At 28.1% G+C, this 22,588-nt stretch overlaps 1 protein-coding gene across 2 annotated transcripts; it reads right to left on the reverse strand.

Annotated features, from left to right (window-relative positions):
• LOC119687580 (Krueppel homolog 1) lies at positions 1-21,430 on the reverse strand. Of its 2 annotated transcripts, none has more exons than XM_038101947.1 (4): positions 21,233-21,430; positions 4,360-5,141; positions 2,725-4,169; positions 1-495 (listed from the first exon to the last, which is right to left on the reverse strand). In XM_038101947.1, the coding sequence occupies exons 2-4, from the start codon at positions 5,125-5,127 to the stop codon at positions 123-125; spliced, it is 2,586 nt and encodes an 861-aa protein (XP_037957875.1). In that variant the 5' UTR covers positions 5,128-5,141; positions 21,233-21,430; the 3' UTR covers positions 1-122. The 2 variants fall into 2 exon arrangements, with proteins under 2 accessions (XP_037957875.1, XP_037957876.1); XM_038101948.1 differs by lacking the exon at positions 21,233-21,430 and adding an exon at positions 19,886-19,985.
• Between the last annotated feature and the right edge of the window lie 1,158 nt (positions 21,431-22,588).

Consider the following 22,588-nt stretch of genomic DNA (forward strand, 5'->3'; position numbering starts at 1 on the left):
GAGGTAATGCAATAATTTAATTAGCACCAATATGCAGATCCAATATCCATTTGTTTTCCACTTTATTAATTTTTTCTAGAAAACGGAAATGTATAAATTCAACTCTGAATGACAACATCATTTTAAGACGCTTTGGCAAATTGAATTACAGAACTCATGCGCATAACTTTTATGCCATTCTCGCTATTATTTGCAGTTCCGTTACTAATATTAATATTATTAATGTCTGGATCACTGTTGTTTATACTTTTGCGCGTGTGTGATTGTAATTTATGATTTTGCTGAGCTTCCAATGCCATAGCAGCTTCTGTCGGATCCTCGTTCATGTAGAGTTTGCGTTTGCGTAATGGCAGTGTCATAATATCTCGATCAGCCATCATCATTGAGTCACTTTCAGGCGACGATGAACGCTCAGGTGATTCAGTAGAGGAACGAAGTGGTGCAATAGCAGCTTCAACTTGTCTTACAATAATTTCATTATTTAGCAACGAAGACCTGAAATAAAAATATTTAAAATTTTATATGTAATATTATTGTATATATGTATATGTAATTATTATATGTAATACATAATTACAAATAATCATAATACAAAGTATGATCAAGTAATTATATAGTTATAAACAATATCTGATTCATATGATTATTTTAAAATTGTTAATAAAATAGTAAAAATAAATTCCATTCGCATACATAGCGATATATGAGTCGTATATATTACATGTCAAATTGTTTCTACCTCCGGTAAAAGTGATGTGCTAAAATACTCATTGATTTATTGATATCCATCTATCTGTCTGTTTGTCCATAAAGGTTTCAGATATACAATACTATGTTTTGAGCTTTTATATTATGTGCATCTTTTATAAATTATATACACTAACGAACATAATAATTGGCACAGCAAATATATTGAGCTTTAGCACTCTTTTTACTCCGTTAGTGAAGCGGCTTTTATTCAACAAAAAACTTTTTAGATAGAATGCTTAATTTCCTACTAAAATCATTTTATTTCATTATATTATCTATTATATTTAATTTCTTAAAAATAAAAAATAAAAAAAAGTACTAATTTAGGCTGAGCTTAGGGTGAAATTTTTGGCACATTTAGGTTCTATTTTGACATAATTTCATCCAAGACTTGGTTTATAAATGGCGTAGTACTTTAGAGTCTATCTAAAAACGTCATAATGACTAAAATATTAATAAACTTAATACATTGTATACAAAATGAGCAGTAAACATAAAGAAACTGTCGAATAGCAGCGGAAAATAATTCTATTGGGAAAATGATGGATAGAAGCCGCTACATCAATCGGAGCATTGTACAGCGTTCCCAGAGAGCGGCTCCATTGAAAAAACGCAAAGCACATAGACTCCGAGGGAATGTAAACGCACAAAAATAATAAGACCTTCAGATCATCCCAAAAATATCTTCAACCCAAAACGCAACCGAAGTTAAGCGAGAGTTTTGCAAGAATAATCATCGCACAACGGTCAGGAGTATATTGCATGAAACCAATTACAGTTGGCGTCTTGCTAGACGAAAATCATTTATTTTGTAGGTCAACCATCAGAAGCATTTACCCTATGCAAAGAAGTACTTAAGCAAAACAATCGACTTTCAGAACAATATTCTCTTCTCAGATGAAAGAAAATTTGCGATCTTTCGAACTAATGCCCGCCAAACAGCTTGAATAAAAGCAAACACCGAACTGCAAAAAAAAATAATTTTGCTATGTATGTGAAACATGGTGCTTATATGAAGGTGCATGTCCGCTGCAGTTGTCAGCGAATTGGAACTCATTGACGGCATTTTGGAAGAAAAATAATAATATTATATAGCAATCCTCAAAGAAATGTCAAAGAAAAAAAGTGTATAATTTTACTATATTTATAATACATAAATATTTAAATTTTCTTTATTTTCGTAGAGTTTCTAATAGTTTCCAATACTTTTTAATTTGTGGATAAAATTGACATGCTATAAGAACAAAAGGAGATAATAAAGATGAGTGAGCAAGAAATGTATATCCGGAATGTCGAACCGGAACCTAACCAAAAACCTTTGAACCGTTAAGCAAATCGGAACGGAAAAAATTCCCATTCGAAGCCCTGTCAAATAAAATGAAGTAAAAAATAGTGGATATAAGTAGAGTACATGTTAAATGGAATTCTGAGGAACAGAATCACAAATCAACTAAGTCGAAGTTTGTTTATTTTGTAAAACATGTTTTTTGAAAAATTAAAATCCACACCAGTAATCCACATCAGAAGTGTTATTTCCTTCACTATAATTATCAAAATATTTCCGATATAAAAACAGAAATTGTCGGCTGTGATGATATGGGAATTTTTGCTAATTGAACTACAATTAAAAAGTCCATCTGTATGACAAGCTATTCTACAGCATAAATAATAGTTTTCTTGCAAAAAGCATCTTCGGTTTTACGTGGACATGAAGTATAAGGTGTGGTACTCATCGTTCGTGCGTTAAGTGACGCTACTTTTTTAACATACCTCGTATATCATATTAGATTTATCTTTGTAATTATTTCATAGTGTATAAGATACACATATATGGAAAATATATATAATATATAACAAATTTATTAAAATTTTAACAGAATACAATCCATTTCATAATAGACAACTCTACTAAATTTTTAAATTTTTTTTAAACTAAGTGCATTAAAAATGGTTACAATATTATAATTAACTTACTCGAATTTTGGAACGGGCGCATAACGATTATTGAAACCATGTCTAGTAAATTCTCCACGTTTATAATGTTCTATCAGTTCCGTGTCTTCGTGAGTGTCATCATATTGGGTAAGATCCTGATTTATAAGTAATGCTTGATGGTGCTGTTTTTGTGAACGGTGTAACTGCATAATTTGAAGTGCTGCTTGTGTCACATCCTCTTCACGTGGTTCCAACATATCTCTACTGCTCGCAATTGAGGCTGCTTCTAACAAAGCAGGATTTATAGTTGGTGCACCAACTGGATTATTTTGAGAAATATGTATTTGATAATGCGATTGATTTTGGGCAATTGGTAGCACTGGTGATAATCGTACATATGAATTGTTCAAAATTTGTTGCTCATAATAATTCGTTGTCTGTTGGGTTTGTAATTGATGCGGTACACTTAGGTCCGTTGGTACTTCAAGAGCATTATTGTAGCTATCAGTGTTGCCAGTTCTAATTGAAAACTTTGTCGTTGATAAAAATTGACGATTATTACTAGTACCTGCAACGCTACTATCGTGACTTTGATGATCAGTCTCATAATTATTAGGCATTGTTGGTGACGCAACAGATGAAACGGGCGACCCCGCTGAAAGACGAGAAACTGATGCCAGTGATGAAGTTGATGAAAGTGTAGAACTTGGTGAACTGGGTGATAAAGGTTCTTTAGAAAGAGCAATAGCACCGTTGTCGTTTATCTTTGAACGAGATTGCTTTGTCTTTTTCACCTTTCCAACAACAGTATTTGATTTCATTGATTGCGGTGAACCCGGTTCTGAAGAACATTCCACACTAGAACTTCTGGATGAGGAACGCTGTGGCACATTTTTATGTGTATCGCTGCTACTTCTTATATCTTCCTCCTCCTCATCCGGCAATTCATTGGCATGTCCTTTTATATGTGCTTCCATTTCTTTCTTATTTTTGAATGTTTCGTCGCATATAGTACATTTGTAACATTTGGAACCATAATGTTGTACACGATGCAATTTTAAAACATGATTATAGCCAAAATCTCGAAAGCATATATCGCAATGGTATGGTTTTTCACCAGTGTGTGTACGCGAATGCACTTTTAGTTGTTTTGAACACGTAAACCCCTTACCGCATCCTTCAACTGGACATTTGTATGGTTTCTCTCCTGTATGTGTGCGCATGTGTATAACCAACTGTCCAGATTGTATAAATGTCTTCTCACAAACGGAACATTTGTGTGGCCGTTCGCCAGTGTGAATGCGCATGTGTCGATGTAATTTACCTGAATGCTCGAAGGCACGTCCGCAAACATCGCATTTGTACGGACGTTCTTTGGTATGTATACGTCGATGTACTTGAAGATTCTCTTTTACACTGAAAAGTTTATGACAGAACTCACATTCAAAAGGCCTTTCTCCAGTATGAGTTCTGTAATGACGAATCTATTTAAAGTAGATTAAAAAAAACATACATTTTCATTATAAACAAATATACTCTAGTAGATTGCATTAGAAACAAATTATTCAAATAGCAAGCTTTAAAAGTACAATGCGCTTTACGGCTTATGTGTTTTTTTTTGTATATATTAAACCGAAGCTCTATTTTTGTTCCTAATTGCCTATTTGCACTTACCAGTCTTGCAGGAACAGCAAAAGTCTTATGACATACATTGCACTGATAGGGGTCCGCACCAATCACTCCATTTGGGTATGGCTTAATTTGCGGTGTCTTTGGTATACCCAGCAGCAATCCACTCTCAGTTATATCACCTGCACCGCCATTACCGCTTATGATTAATTCTAAATTTTTGGCATGTGATTTAGTATGTGATGTGTGTGCCGATTTGCTGCCAAAAGTCATACCACATTGCTCACATTTAAATTGTGGTTTATTGGCTGAGGATTTGCGTCCCGGTTTCGTTGGTATGACTTCCACTGAGTTATTGCTAAAAATTGAACGGGGATTTTCAGAATTTGTATTATTGCTAATAATACAATTATCCGTGATGATCTGCGTTGATTGTGGCAGTAAATTTGCAACAGAACTGGGGTGCCCTTGTGTGGAAGATGTTGTTGCTGCTGCTGCTGCTGTTGTTGTTGTCGTATAGAAACTGATTTGTGGAGATCGCACTTCAGTTTTAATATTGGTTAAGTAAGATGAATTTGATTCACTGAAATTTTGAGTTTGTCCATTTATAATACTCGCTTGTGTTGATTGCTGTTGTTGTAATACAATGGCACACCCATTGTTGTCATTAATGGTGTAGTTGTGTGGAGTGGTTTGAAGTTGTGTTGACACGGTTGATACGGTATTTGGAGTTGATTGGAGAGGGCTGCAAAATTGTGCTTGACTAGGTTGTTCCGATTTTATAATAAGTGGAGTCGACTGGTAGTACACCATTTTGTTTTGAGATTCTAAAAAAGGGAATATATTAATATTTTTATATATCATTCGAAGTTATATAATTTTATAATATAAATTTAAAATTTAAAATTTAAAATATAAGAAACATTCAGACCAAACCTAATTTTTAATACATTTGTAGTTTACTAAATATTAAATTACCAGCATTCATTCTGAAAACCCCTATAGTAATATGGAATTTTTGTACAATTTGTCAGCACTGAAAATTGATTTAAAATATCAGAAAAAGGAAATACCATTTTTTTATTGGGATATTCCAGTTACTAATGAAATGAATATACATATTTTCAAAAATTTAACATATTCGGATTGGTTGTGATATTCAAATTTTAGATCACAAAAATAACTCAAATGAAAATAATCAGGAGAATATCAATGTAAGGAAGGTTCCGAAAGGATTTTGTACTTATTACTACCAGAAAAAAGGAAAAAAGTTTTATTTGAGCTTTGTCCATAGTTAAGTACCCTATCAATATGTATTAAAATACGCACTCCTTTTTAGCATTTAATTAATTGAAACTATATATACATATGTATATAATATTTTTGACGCTTTTTGATTCACAAAAAACTTGAAGTCTCAATAAAGAAAGTGGTGAAACTAATATTTCCATTGAAAGCACGAAGTTTGACCGACCTATGAAGTACCATTATCTAAGATGAAGTTGAACGAACAACTCAGAAATTCAACAGTGATGAAGTGGCCTTTAAAGAGAATCATTGTAATACACAAAAATGACGATGAATTTGTGGGACTTGTACACATAATAACCACAACTGGAATAAGTAAATGTCTTTCACATCAGTTGCTGTTAAGGTTTCTGGTTCAAGTACCGTTAATTCAATTATTAAGTTATTTTCAACTATGATATAACTATTTAAATATATATATAGTACAATAATTTTATGCATTTATAGATTTGAATAGATATCAGATAGACAAGGCGAATCGATTTAACGATGTTTGTTTTTCCTTCTATATATATGCCCGTCTGTCTATCAATCGATGTATCTGTGTGTTTATATATTACTATACAAACTAGTTATTCAACTTTTAATATATGACTGGTAGTACATGATGTTCAAAAAAGCGCGAAACTATAACTTAGATATGTTTACGATTTTCGAATACATTGGACCATATTACGTAGAGCACATAGAACAGCGATGCTACTGTGTTCAATTTCATACAGTTTTCGCCGTAAATGCGGCAAAGACCGGGAGTACTAATAAGTGAAATTTTGCATAGCAGTTTATTATGAATATATGTAGATGAAACTAATATATGCAATATGTTATCTATTACTAATAGCGCACATGCTAAATAGTAGTCAAAGAAAGTCAATATAATAATGTATAGTCAGTTTTTTCCCTTAACTATAAGTGTGTAGGATTTTAAGGCTTTTATCAAGTCAAAATTAGTTTAATATTCGATTTCATTATGTACTAATAGTTTAAGCCAACTTCTACAGTTCTGACCATATAGTTCCAAAATGATATTTATTACTACATATAAAATAAAAAGCTAATTTTGATTAAACCTATCTATAATATTAAAATTTAAATAATAATAAAATAAAAAGCTAATTTTGATTAAACCTATCCATAATATTAAATTTTAAATAATAATTTTAAATATAATAAAATTTTAATTATATTAAATGTAATAAACAGTTATATTATAGCATACCAGTTATAACTAATGATTAATATACAACGTACACCCCAACAGTACAAATTTATCTCCAAGAAATTCTTAGGATAACACATATTATATTCATTTCAAGTACATATCATACATACCATACAATAAAATTATAATTATTAATATAATTAGTTAAAACATTTAACTTAGTATGGACATAATTAAAAAAATTAAAATATTTTTGCTATACAAATTTTCGTTATAATTATTAAGTATATGTATATACATAAATGTAATATTATTATGTATAAATAATTAAAAGAAATAATAATCAAAGGATATATAATTATATTATATATGTATATTTTATATATATATATATTTTATTTTTTTATTATTTTTTATTTATTTTGTTGTATAAAAAGTTAAAAATAATAATAAAATATATTTCACATTTGTCAATGAAAAACAGAAGAAAAATAAAAGAGAGCGTGCAAGAGAGAAAGAGTAAATCATATATATATAATATCATAAAGTATGAGAAGGAAGACAGACAGTATTTCGATTTTCCAATATTGTACATGGGAAATGGGATCTACGAAGTGCCTAAATAAGTTTTTCATAAGTTTTCCTTAACAAAGAAGTGAAGCTCAGATTGTACACTTATTCCCCCTTATTTAGTAGTACTCAACAAACTTCACGGTTGTAGAAAGGGGGTGAAAATGCATAAGTGTACAGACCTGAATATTTGTTTTTTTTTTGTTAAAATTGAAATGTAAGGAAAAGCCATTCCTCAACTTATTTTCACAATTCGAGTACGAAGTTAGAAAATTGTTAGCGTACTTTGAAAGGTTCAAAAAAAATAGAGTACAGAGTATACATAAGAGTGTTCTTTTCAATCTCTCTTCATAGCAGTAAAGTTTAATGCGTAGAATAAATTTTCTAACCGGCATTTTCGGTTGAAATGAAAAAAACTTTCTCGAAAATAAAATAAAATAAAATTGAAGACAACGAATTAATAATATAAAAATAATAATCATTCGAATTGTATGAAAAAAACCAAAAAAAGAATATCAGATACTTCTTTTAATCTATACTGCACAGTATATTAAATTTTTCACACCTTTAGCACTTTTCTTGACCATCTTTCGTGTAGTGCCATTTCTTGTCGTAGAAGCCGTTAGGGGTATCTTATTATCCGCTGTGTGTGAGATTTCCATTAAATCCGCGCTCGGCTTTTTCCATTTCTGTTCTAATTGCCATTTAGCTTTAGATTCATTATTTGTTGACATTATTTACAGTTTTTTGGCGAAAATATTAGAATATAATTGATGGATATCAGAAGTGCAGTTTCTTTCAGTCTATAAAATCAGTCACATCGGTTAAAAGAGCGATGTCAGTCCAAAATATCTTAAATTCAGTCTTCAAAACGTTAATTTCTTTATTTGGTTTTTACATTGAAAATTTCGAATTTTTAATTTGCTTGGTTAAAAAATCTAATTATTAGTTAAAGATTTAGAAAAATATTTTATTAAAATTTTTTTCGATTTTATAATTAATTGTTTTTGTTAGAAATGAACAGTGTTTGTCTGTGTATACTCTTTATAGATAAATACATTACTTTTAATGTAACTACAATCTATATTAATACTTGTATATAAATTTTATATTAAAATCTTAGTTTTTTTTATTATTTTCTGTTTAATTACTTGTTTTTTTAATATTTTTAAAATTTTTTTTAAGTCTTTGTTTTGTTGAAAGTTCGCTTTGCAACCATTGCCTTTCAAATTTTTATTCATACGCATTTTTTTAAAAGACTTCAGGATTTCATTCATTTTATTAAATATCGACAACGATCGCTAACGCATTTATTATTATTATTATTATTATTAATTTTTACGATTTAAAATTACTAGAACTACACAAAAAAACTGTGAAAAAATTTCCAAAGCGAAGAGTAAACATCTTAAAACTTTTCACTCCTCGTCTTTATTAAGACGATTAAGAACTAGATTCCGTAGGCCCAATTTCAACCTGTGGTAGTGTGTAAAAGACTGACGGGTGATTTTCCAAAAACTCTGCTTCTAACCACCAAAAAATAACAATGACTTCACTCATACCAAAAACACTCCAAACAAATTTAATATTTTACATTGAACTAGAGAAAGCCCATGTAATTTCTGTCTTCAGATAAATTCTGTTATTTATTTATTCTATGTCAGTGGTGGGCACATGTGTATCTACCAACTTAATGTTGTATGTAGTGTACTGTGCGTAAAGAGCGGTGGGTCTATATGTTGCTTTATTAAAATAATCTATTAATCTCTAATAGATTATATTACATATAAAATAATCTATTTTATATATTTTATGAAGTTTATTAATCCAATTAAAATACATTTAATAAATAATTGACAAAAAGAATGAATAACCTATCAGTGCCCAGTGTTTTTCAGAGCGCATAGTCGTTGGTTTCACATAATACGCCGTTGGTTAGGTTTGCCCACCACTGTTCTAAATATCTGAGCGGAGAGAAGGGTGAGTGTGATTTAGATTTTCATATACTTTGTAGGCTCAAGAAAATTTTAATAAAAAAAATAGATAAATGAAAACACACTCACAAATAAGACTTTTCCAATTTCACTCATTTCACAAAAAAAAAAAAATTGAAAACTGACTCAAAGAACGGCACTTAAAAGCTGCCCTAATAAGGCAAATACTTAAATACTTATTTAGTTTTTACATATGATTCCTAATTCTGTACTTAATTATACCTTACATATACTATACTTTAATCAATATTATAGATGCAACTCCAGAATGTACAATCGAGAAAAAATTATCTTCATCTATCTAATAATGAAGAAATTCATATAGAATTTTTAATTCCAATTCACTTGTCACTATTGTAATTTTTTGATTTCATTAAAAAACCACCACTTCATCTGCATATATAATTTGTGTAGGGGAGGAATTGTCATGTAATGCCATATACATATGTATCGAATACTATAAATTGTTTCATTTAGGCATATAATTAACTATTTATTTTCAAGTAATTTACTTTATATAATTGAACATTTGTATCAATTCTCCAAACCCCATGAAATTAAATAATAAAAAAATATTTTCTTCTAGAAATACTTTGTTCCTCTCTGCAACACTCTGTATTATCCCAGGTCTGAATAACTGTTAAAAAGCACAACAAGGCAACAACAAAGTTATGGTAGATCAACTAATAGAACATAATAACCTCGGTTAACATCTCAACAAGATGTGTATTTCTAAGATAATAGTATGTCGTCTCTACTTGCTAGAAAATGAAATTACTAATCACAATCTTTATGACTACTCGGTTTTAAGCTAGAAGGAAAATTCTGATCCAGAACTGCTATCACCATTTGGCCTGATTTCAAAAGACTATTAAGCTAAGTTGTTAGAAGTTAAAGTCTTCAATAGTGGTTTTAGCTCAGCTGGAAATCAGAAACTCTATTAAATTTATATTATGTTCTTTATTATGTTTGATTATATATTTAGTTATTGCAAATTATTTTTGTAGTTATCTAATTAAAATATAAATTAAAATAAATAATTTGCACCTCACTAGTTACTAAGTACTTGTCTTAAAACAACAAATCATATAAAGTGACAAATCATTCAAGCGGACGCTCATCATGGATCAATTTTTGTTCATTCAAAAAGAGTGTTCGGCCAAAAGGGGCGTAATTATGGTATTCCATATAATGATAAAAACAAAATTTGATCTCAAAAGCATTGTCCACTCAAAAAGGGTGTCCCAATAGGGAATAATTTTCCTAGACATATCATTTACACTTCCCTATAAAGTGTATCCCTTTAACTCAAATTCATATAACACGGCGAAAATTTTTTTTTAAACAAAGAGACAGAGAAGTTTAAAACTTGCATAATTAAACCAATTATGTATAATCCTATAACGTACGATAGTATAAATATGTTAAAGGATCGTATACTGGACGATATAAAAACATTTTTTATTCGATAATGTTTCTTCATACGCTCTGGATCTAAAAGATGAAACATATACAATCTTTGACAGTAACTTACAATGGGATATTGCGGTAGAAGAAAGATATATCAATAACAGATTATGTTAACCTGTAATTTTAAGTATGTTCATACAATTCAAATATATAAAGTGACAAATTCTTTATTTGTACTGAGTTCTTAAAGATTTATAAGATCTTTAATTCGTAATTCAAGAGCAACCTTCATCCTTTTCCCCCTTTTCGTGTTTTTCAAAACATTAATTAAACTTTAAGGTAAATTTTTTCTTGCCGATAATGGCGTGTCTTTTTATGACGAAAGAAACTATTTAAAAGTTAGACCGATTCGAATAGCAAAGAAAGGCAAAGACAAAAATTTTTTTATTTAATTTATTGAAATTTGGCTGACCATACAACGCTGTTTCGAGTATTGCCAAGTACTCTTCATCAGTGGTCTTTGAAAATAATCGAATTTTATTTAATTAGTTTATAGTCCGTATATAATTTGTTTGGACTGCAAGTGCCAGGCTTAGAACTCGTGCCTGTCAAATTAGAAGCGATGACTAATCGTGTTTAACCACAAGAAGCCAAGGCTGCACAAACTTTCAATGCTCAAGTTCCAGGTTTTATTGTCACTTATTTTTATTTAATTAGTGACACCAACCAAATTAATTAAACTTATTTCATTCCATAAGAATTATTATTTTTATGCAGTTAAATAACTAAATTTTGATTATATTCTCAGTTCAAATACCAAAATCATGATGCTGTGTCTTTTCATCATCTAGTATTTCATTTCAGTTTTAATTCTTAAGAATACGTTATACAAAATTTACATATTATTATATTTAATATAGCTTCATAAAAAAAAAGTTGCAAAAATTTGGAAAACATCTTATAGGTACTGTATATTATTCTTACTATGGAACAACAGTAAATGTATTATTAGCATCTTTGACATCATTAGTATAGCTGCATTACCAACCGTTTAGTTCAAAAAAAAAACTATCCGAAAATAAACACTTAATTACGATTTCACTTGGGCAACTTAATATTAATTCATGAACCCTACATTTATATATATACATTGCTTAAGTGTGTATTGCACAAACTCTCGTTAATTTTATGGGTTCCCTACGTTAAATCTAGTCGAGATCTAATCGTTCTAATTCTTGACTTTAATTTATATTTTAAATTATATTTTAGCTTAGATCTTACAATTTTGAAAAGTACAGATTTAAATAGATGAACCACATATGCAACGAATAAGTATATTCTTCATAAACAAATGTTTAACGGCTAAGCTAAACCAGGCTATCGTAGGACATTTGTATTCTTCCAGAATATATTAGTAGAATATATAGTTTTTTCGATCATAACTTTAGTATTTTGCAATACTATTTCTGTTGTGTGCAATTTTATGGTTTCAGGCACATAAGATTTTTTTACGTTGAAGTATTCAAAAATTCTAGAAAGCACCTTGTGAATATCTATTAAAATTTAATGAATATGTTAGACTTTCCGACTAATTTTTTTAGTTCCAGACAAGAAGGATGTTTCATATAGAAGTATTTAAGGCTTCTAACAATAGTCAATTGCCGAATTTTTTTTTAAATGTAACTTAATAACATCATATAAAACTAGTTCCACCATGGACGATATTTTTTTCCAAAAAATTGAGAAGCAATTGTTTTCACATACTGTTAGAGAGTTTAACAAATTAGCTATCTTTAGGAAGAAACCAAATAGGCACAGTGTTGCCACCAGTTTAAAACTTATAGTAGTTTGAAGTAATGCTGCTTCGTAAAAAAAACAACTCTATATGTATATTCTATACTTAATACATATACCCATTTTCTTAATTTAGAATTCAAGTTTATTCAGTTTTTATCACTTTTCTGCAAAACTACCATTAGAACACTTTTCAAAGAGCAGCATTTTGATTTATTTAGATGACAAGAATCTACAGTATTTGTATTGTACCAGGCATGAATATACATATGTATGTTATCGGTATTAGTCATTCATTGTTACTTAATAAATTATATGTTATGATTAAAACCTACAAGGTCTTGATAACATTTTCAAATGACTATACTTGAACTTTGTTATCAAAGCAAAAATTTGATAAATTGTGTCTAATGACTCACAAGGAGTCACCATAATCGTTATAATGTCAATACCGCCCTTAGTATAATAAAAATAAAAGTAAGCATAAACATCAGATTAAAAACAAATTTTCTAGTTACTTAAAAAAAAAACTCCTATCTTTTAATTATGACTCATTTTTTAAATCGATCGTAGTATTCAAAAAAAAACTTAAATTTTTACAATTACAACTAGTAACTAATAATATTAAGTAGTGAACCTTCTAGTACGACTAGATCAAGGGAACAAACTCAAGAATTAATAGAAAATTATTTTAAAAAAAAAAAATTATTTTTTAAAAAATAATTATTTTTTAAAAAAAATTATTTAAGAAAAAAAAACTACTTTTTTTAAAAAAATTTTTTTTTCAAAAAAAAATTTATTTGTTTAAAAAATACTTATTATTTAAAAAAAAAAATTTTTTTTCTATAAAAAAATACTACACTGCTCAGCATATTTTTCTTCCTTCTTTCTTTCTTTCTATGATCAGCGAATCATGCTTTATTCCCCAAAAAAAAAAAAAAAAATGAAATTTATGCCTAAAACTATTAGTATGCAAACTTTAGCTTTAATTCTTAAATAAAATGCTAATGAACTTTTGTGCCACTTTAAGAAATAAAAAGAGAGGCATTTAAATGCAGTCAGTCTTTTGAACTTGCTATTTGAAATATCGAACATACACATGTACACACATACACACATATGTATATTTACTCGCATATGCTGGCTGATACAAAAAACTATCAAAATTTTTCATTGCATGTTCCGTCCGTTTCTCTTTACTATTTCAATAACATTCATATTATAAATTAATGGCTGATTTACTGGATTTCAACTAGATATGGTTTTTTGGTTCAACTGGGAATAAACGATTTCATATACATATATATGTATGCATGTATGTATGTATGTTCTAATTCGATGCCGGTTGTGTAGTGGAGAATGTACATATATGTATATCAATAATTTGTTTATTTGTATGCATATGTGTTTGTAATCCAAACTTTCAAATCTCTTCTCTCCGCTTCATAAATGAGCATAGACTACCGTTGCGACGGCAGTGTTTCTTTATATTATCGCTGCCGTCGTCTTTTTTGGTGAGGTCAATGAACATTATATAGTTGGCATTTTTTTGTTGTTCTTGTTTGGCGTTGTTTGTTTTAAATATTGCTCGCTATTTGTGTGAATGTGTATGTCCCGATAATACGCATACAAATAGCAAGCGTCTTTGTTTTAACAGATTAATTTAGTTCGGATATACATTCACTCAAGCATACATATATACATACATACATCTACACATATACATATACATATATGTATATATGAGAATGATACGGAAAACTTGAATAGTGTTTCTTGGGTCAATAAACACTAATTTTTAATTTTCGTACAAATTCAATTTCATGTCATTTAATAAAAAAAAAAATAAAGTAAATAAATTAACTTTTTTCTTAAAATAAAATCTCATATAAAAAAAATTATATAAAAGAAGATAACATACTATATATGTATATGTATATGTATATGTATACGTTTAAAATCCTTGTGAAAAATTTAAAAATATGTTGGAAATAGCGTTTACTTTCATCTAATCTTCCGTAAGCGTAACTGGATATGAATACATTCAGGTGTATGCGGTGTATTAATTAATACAAAAACATACACAACATACATACATACGATGCAATAGATTACATAAAAGGCTACTGTTTGAAATTACTATACACACATACATGCACTGTAATATAGAAACAGTTATGTACATATATGCGTACATGAGGCAGCGTATTCTTTTGGTTGCTTAGACGACGTTATCTGTCCGCTAGTCGTTCTTACAAACAAATTTACATAGAATATAGTTGTCGTAGGTCAAAATAAAAATGAAAACAAAAATTAAAATTATCATTAAAGTGTTTTATATATAAATAAATGCATACATACATATAATATTTTAAAATATACATGTATGTATGTATGCATATACATTTATTTAATCAGCTTCAATGAACTTAACTAAATAATTGATGTTTAGTATGTACACACATACATATGCATGTTTAATACAAAACATCTAATTACAATAATATTAAGTAAATGTATAATAATAACAGTATGTATAAAAGAAAATATGTAGAAAACAATTTAATTTTAACATTAAAAATACATACATATGTATGTATGTATTTTGTAGGAGTCGACAACGATATTACCGTTACTGTTACTGTTATTATTTTGATTATTGTAACGTATGTATGTATGTATGTATGTATTTGTTTACAACTGTAAATATGTACAAGCAAATATCAAGTTTTTTAAAAATAAATAAATTTATATATAACTTTTTAATTTAATTTGAACATTAAAAATAATAAATTAAAAAAAAAATTATACACAAAAACAAAAACTTACAAAACAAAAAAATTATACATATATGTATAAAAAAAAATAAAAACATATACAAAATTACTTATGATTAAAATGCGAATAATTTTTTAATTTAGTGCGGTATATGATGTTATTAAGAATTTGCAGTAGAACAGATTTTTATGCGGCATCGTTGGCACCAGCAAATCTATCCGGTTAAGAGTACTATCCGTTTAGAAGAAGATTATTTATATGAAGAACTAAAGCTTGCACAATTGAAAGAAATGTGTTTTTATAAAAGGATCTGAAAAGTAGGATCTGAAGTAAATTTCTATAGAAACAAGAGAAGTTAAAAAAGTTATCTTCAGTTTGGTCACAGCTGAAATTTTTTGAAGATATGATTTTAAAATTTATTTTTTATCGTAAAACTTAAATATTAAAAATATTTTTTTTCTCATAAGTGCATAAACTACTCAAATCGTAAAATATTAATACATAAAATAATGCAAATTTTCTTCGGTATTGACAAACGAAAAGTAGGTACTGACTGAGATAAGTTGGATTAATTTTTAACCATTATGAGATTTTCGAAACCATTTTAATAAGCTTTCTTAATTAATTTAAATTATGATATATTAAATGCATTAAAGTTTTATACGTGATCCAAGATATAAGCGTGAACCATTTTAAAGACATCAGACATAAGACATTTTACGGATTATTTAGGATCCCCGTATTTCAATAATATTGAAAATGGTTTCCCACTTCCCATACGATTTCTTTTATTTTTTTGATTAAGGAATAAATTCACACTCTGTCTGCGCATTCTTTTATATCTCAAATGAATACAATTATATATCTTATATATGCATCTGCATACATACATAAGTGAATAAATGATAACAATAAATCTAATAGTTATTGCTTTAATTATTTTAAATCATATTAAATTTAAATACATTACAATATTTTTCTTTTCTATATTTTACAACACAATGCAAAAAATTAAACATATTTACACAATATATATACATATGTATGTACGCACTGTCAGAAATAAATTTACATATGTATTATCTGTTACTATACACATCTTTAATTTCTATACTGTCTCAAACAATTTTACTGCTTGAAGCTGTTCACAAATGCTGCACATAACTTATTTTGAAAACTACTGCATTTCCTCTCAATGCAATTTTATTTTTTACTCACACACACTGAGAAGTGCAGAATTTTGCGTCAAAAACCATTGTACTGCCTCCACGTGTAGTTCAAGTTCAAAGCTGTTTATAATTTGTATTCTTTATTCTATGTTTTGTTCTTTTTGTTAATGCTTACAGTCGACGTCAAAGTCGACATTAACGTTAACGTCAGCATGACAGCGTAGACTGCATCGTAACAAAATTTTTGCAAAAATTTTAACATGACATTTTCAGTGTAAATTACTTTTTATTTTGTATTAATAATGCTGGTGTTTGTATTTACATATGTATGTATGTGTGTATATAAATTTTAATAGTTATTAAATTTTTAATGAGTATAGATATATTTTTATATGAATAAATAATAAATATGACATATGTATGTACAAATATTGAATATGTATGTAACAAAAAGTAACATACAAAAGTTAATATAAAAAACTATGAGTTTTATTAATAAACAAATGCGAATTCTAATTTTTCAATAAAGCATGTTTTTATTCATTCATTTCTATTTGATAGCTTTTTCAAAACAATTTCTAATCGTATTAATCTAAGAAATCATCAAACTTCCGCGTATCTTTTGATGCGTCAGATTCAAACCAACAGTGACGTTTTCATATTTATGTATATACATACTTATATTGATAGACATACATATATATATGTATATATAAATATCAAATAGATAACGATAGGTTTACCGGGAGAGTTAAAGTTCATAATTAAAATTGAATTTTGAATGTGCCTGGAGCATTTATGAATGGAAACTGCTTGAAGTAGTCAAATGCATATTGGCAATGCTGGATTGTAAAAAGAGAAGCTGAACTCACGAGTATTGTATTTGGTGTGCATAAAAAAACAAAATGATATACTCAAACCGAGCGAGCATTTATCCTTGAACTTGGGAAAGTGACAGAAACAGAAAAAAAATGTGTATTAAGGAGAAAACATTTTTTGGATATCTTTTGCGCAATATTCATTGTGCACTAACAAATGTATTGAAATATAATTAACTTTTTTCATATAGTCAATAAGATCAGCATACAACATATAAATGTATATAGTAATACTAATGCGTATATATTACATACATAAATACGTACATAAATATAGTAAAATAAAACTTTATCTCATTAAAAATTATTGAAAGTTCAATATTGCTTTAGGAAATTTTTTAAATTTGTTGCGAAAGGTCACTTATGTTTCACACATTCTTGCTTCTAGGTCTAATACATAACAGTAATTTATAAAAATTTAGTATAAATTTGTTTAATTTTTCTATTTCGAAATCTTTTATGAAAAGTATATTCTTTAAGAAACCAGTGAATAATTTAAATTTGTTAATATATAAAATATGTATAACAATTACAAATAAACAACAACAGAATGTTAATATTTTTGCAAAATAAATATAAGAATATATTACTACGTCTATACGGCTATGTGCCGTTTTCGCATACGCAGTACGTACATTTGAAATTTGAAGTGTTCATCGTGGATCACATTCGCGCATGTATTTTGTTTGTGTGTACGTACAATACGAAAAATAATGGGGTAGGCAAAGGAATTATTGTTGTATGTATTGCCTACAGTGTTGTATACACATTATACACACTCACTTCTCTTTTCTTTTCTTATAGCTTGCAAAGGCGTGTGGTGAATTAGTGACGACACTTGCATTTTTGATTAAATTTGGGTAAGGTTAAGAAAAAAAAAGCGTAGATAGACTGACTATGTGCAAGAGCGGTTACACAGTAACTATTTGAAATGGACAGTTAATTTGACGTTAATTGATATTTTCAATTTTATAAACAAAAAATTAAAATATTCTAAAAACACTTTTTAAGTAAATTAAAAAAAAAAAAAACTAAAAGAAAATTATACAAAAAATAAAAGCAAAGTAATTAAAATTTATTTTAGTTCAAATTAATTTATTAAAACTTAAATAAATGCTTATAAATGCAGTTGGATTTTTATGAGGTTATTTAAAAATCTAATTTATAAATTTTAATTAAAAAAATTTAATGTGTTCCTTTATTGACAATAAACAGCTAACCATATTTTACTTTCTACTAATAGAAAGATTAAAATTCATCAGGCATTTTAATATATAAATATAAAAATTAATTTATTTATATATAAATATTAGTTTATTAAAATATTAGATTTATATTTATCATATTTATTTAAAAATAAATATTAATTTATTAAAATATAAATATATTAATATTTAAATTTAAAATATATATTTAAATATTAATATTATTAAATTATATTATAAATATTATTAGTTAATTTAATTTCAGAAAACAAGTTCGCTAATACGCTATGTTCCTGTAAATGATGAAATAAAAGTCCTTGGGTTGTTAGAAAATGATTCTAGGACCTACATCTGGTTTTCCTTTAATTGAAGGAGCTGCTGAAATTTAACCAAATAGCGTAAGTCTGGTATAAGAGGGTCTGTAATATTAGTAATATCGCTTGTTTATAATGAAGTCTAAAGCGCTTTACGATTCTAAAGCCAATATCAAGAAAATCTTATATTAAAATACACGGACCTCATACGAATGGAATCACAAAAAAAAAAAAAAAATGGAAACAAAATAGTGACATAAAGTGGTGTAGAGATATATCGAATATAGATGGACCTATACGTGATCAATAAATGTTAACAAATAACAAGTCTAGTGTCTAGGCTCTGAGTTACGTTTGAGCATATTTATCATAATTTTTTAGAAAAGGTTTATAACATGGGAATTGTGAAGATTAATGAATGAAGACTATATAGCAGTGTTAAGTTAAGCTAAGCATGTTAAGTTATATGTCCACTTGAAAACTTTACTCTGGCATTGCTATAGCTCTGCAAAGTATTAGCGTAGTCTGAACTCCAGCGTAGCAGAACATTTATATTATTAAAGAAACACTGTATAACAGACTTAGATCCTTAGTGGATTGTTAAGTTAAATTCATTAAAGAATTTTAATCTGGCATTTCTGCAGATCGGCGTGGTCTGAAATCCAGTATAGCAATAAATAAAGATTATTGAAGAAGCATTTTAAAGCAGAATTAGGCCCTTAGAGAATTGTTCGGTTAAAGACTTTGGTCTAGGATTGCTATACCGCTGCGAGATCTTAGCTTAGTTTCCTTTAAGTTAATATATATTCGAAATAATATTTAGCACAAAAAATTTAAGGAAATACCCGGCACAATAGGAAGTATTAGTATGATACCTATTTTCAGCTTAGATTTTTTTGACCAATATATTGTATATTTGTACATATATGAGATACATAAAGCAAAAACATAATTTATAATATTAAACGATGATAATAATAGAAACTTACATAACATGGATTAAATATGAACCTTATAAGAATATCCAATTAATTGAAATGTACAAAAATTTTAGTTTTCTTTTCCGATATATTATTAATTTATTTCTAAAAAAACACAATATTGTTCAATAAACTTTATTTTTAATCCTTTCAATAAGTTAAGAACTGTTTTTTAAAATTTTTTAAAAAGCACAATTTATCTCACAATTTTGGATTGGGTTTTTATTTAATTGGAGGAGATATGGAAACAGGTCCGATACGTGGTTCGAAAATCAAAATAAGAGAACGCGTGTGAAATTACCGTTGGAACGAACGGACGCGAGTAAAATTATTTTTACAAAAACTGAACTTTATGTATTAAATTTGGAAGTCAGATGAAGAAAAGAATTTTTAATATTTGTTTTGCTATCGCTCATTAAGAGAGAATAGAGCACGCGCGAAAGAGAGAGCTATCGATCGATTTGCACGTAACCCGCATTAAGTTTAGTTGTGCAGGTCCCACAATTGTTTCACTGCTTTACTGTTTTCGTTATAACTCTTACTCACTTAATCAAAGTCAATTAATAGTATTTTTTAGGAATCTCTAATTATTTCCAGAATATCTTTTATTTTTTTTTTGCAAAATTCGGGTTTTTTTTTGTTTTTCGCAAAATAAAATATTTTAGTTTATTTCAGTAATGACTTGCACAGTCTCGCTTTTACTCTGTTATCTATGATTATTTAGTTTAATGATCGATTCAGAGGTGCGAAAAATGGATAGATTGCTCGATGGACTGAGTAATAAATACACTCTTTATTAGTTTTTTGTTTTCTTTTTTCGGTTCTTGGGTTTTGGAATGTATGGCTACAGTATTTTTGAAGAACTTTTGAATTAGGTGGTGAGAGTAAGTTGGATTGATTGGCGTATGCGACTATATGTTTATGTATCTTTTCAAACCAAAAGCATATATTCTCATTATTCTAGATTTTCAAGTTTGTTTTTTCTATGCTTTTATTGCAATTGTTGTTGTTTTCTCTTTATTGTTATAACACGCGTGTCACTTAAAACAATATTGACCTAGGCTTTTTTTGTTACATATTAGTATACACTTTGTATATATATTTATACTTTTTTCTTTTGACTTTATTTTTCTTTTTTCAATTTAATAAAATTATAAACAAGTGCAAAATATATATATACATATTTTCAATTTGTTAACTTTTCAAAACAAATTTTGTATGTATTATTAAGCTTCAGTCTTAGAGATTCATTGGGAATAAATTGACAAAATATACTATGTATGTACATATTTGCATAGAATTACATGAAATAAATGTTAAAACATTATAAAAATATAATATTTGTAATAAGTTTACCTTCTTCTTACACTATTTAATTGCACTTTTGAGAAGAACTTTTTTTTTGGAAGGATAATTTTTTTTTTACTTTCGCACTTTTCGTACAATTAAAGATACATAAGGCAAGGCATAAGGTTTAATGCGCGTTAATATGACAAATAATATTCTAATTTCATGAGATCAACCTATAGTTTTTAAATTAACGAACGAAGTCTTTTGTTATAAAAACATTTTTTCATTTACTGAATCGAAAAATAAAATCGACTCAGTCTTCCACTAAACATTTTTTTTAGTTATATTTACACTTTACACAAATTAAAATTATTTCTAATTTATTAAAAATAATTATTAATTATTTTTCAATATTATTCAATATAATTTTTAAAATCAGCTTTTTTACTAAAGCTGCTGAAACGTTGTTACCGCGTTGCGAGTTTGCACAGAAATACGAGCATTGCTAGTATGCCGTATCTTTGTTCTGTTCGGTTATTATTATTGTCGGCTCGAGTTCTGCTGGTGATTTACTCACCGTCGAACACACAACTTTACCAGAAACGCTTCCGTTGACGCTGTTGCTGTTGCTTCTGCCGACGTTTGCGTTACCAAGAATGAAATTTCTTTGCTTCTTTCACAATATAAAGCGTAAAGCTTCTCGTATTGGCTTTTGATTAACGCTGTGCATTGTACCTTCTTATTCGAATGCTATGTGGTGTACAAATGGACGTAGTATATATGTATGTGTGTACGTGCGTGTAAGTTTGTGGTGAAAATGTACGTGTTTATCATCAACTAAAATTGCATTTCAGTCATATGTTTATATGCATGTAGTTATTGTTATGTATGTATATGTACTAAATAAAGCATTTTATTTGTGTATGCATTTAAATGTATTAATAAATGTTGATATTTTTTGTTCTGATTCTGTTAAGCATTAAAAATTGAAAACGTCTTTTGCTTGCTCAATAAAATCAATATTATGATGCTCCTCTCTTGTTTTTTTGTTTTCAATTCTTCTGTGTGTTTCATATGTTCTTACATGTATTAACTGACTTTTTTAATAATCAGTAAATTATTAAGTCTTCTATTATATACATATGATGACTGCCTTAAGTTTTTACTTTTTTACTAATTTAAGTTATTTGTCATTCTTACACTAAGAGTTGAATGTACCTTGCGTGTTGTGAATAATAAATTTGCAGTTCTTATCACTGGAGCTATAACGACACTCAATTAAATAGATCTTATATCGCTTAAAATCTTACATTAACATTTTAATTAATTTTATTTAAGATCCTGGAATGGTAGGAGAATGTTACTTTAATTCGGAAGAAAACCTTCCAACTTGACAGATGTTGGATATAGTAGAAAGAAAAT

Source organism: Teleopsis dalmanni, chromosome X (genome assembly GCF_002237135.1).
Source record: "Teleopsis dalmanni isolate 2A chromosome X, ASM223713v2, whole genome shotgun sequence".
NCBI lineage: Eukaryota > Metazoa > Arthropoda > Insecta > Diptera > Diopsidae > Teleopsis > Teleopsis dalmanni.

Coding starts and splice junctions, on each gene's coding strand:
- LOC119687580 (XM_038101947.1), bottom strand. CDS start 5,127: ATGGTGTACTACCAGTCGACTCCACTTATTATAAAATCGGAACAACCT. Junction 4,170..4,359: donor TTGCTGTTCCTGCAAGACTG/GTAAGTGCAAAT, acceptor TACTTTAAATAG/ATTCGTCATTACAGAACTCA. Junction 496..2,724: donor GCGCCCGTTCCAAAATTCGA/GTAAGTTAATTA, acceptor TTTTTATTTCAG/GTCTTCGTTGCTAAATAATG.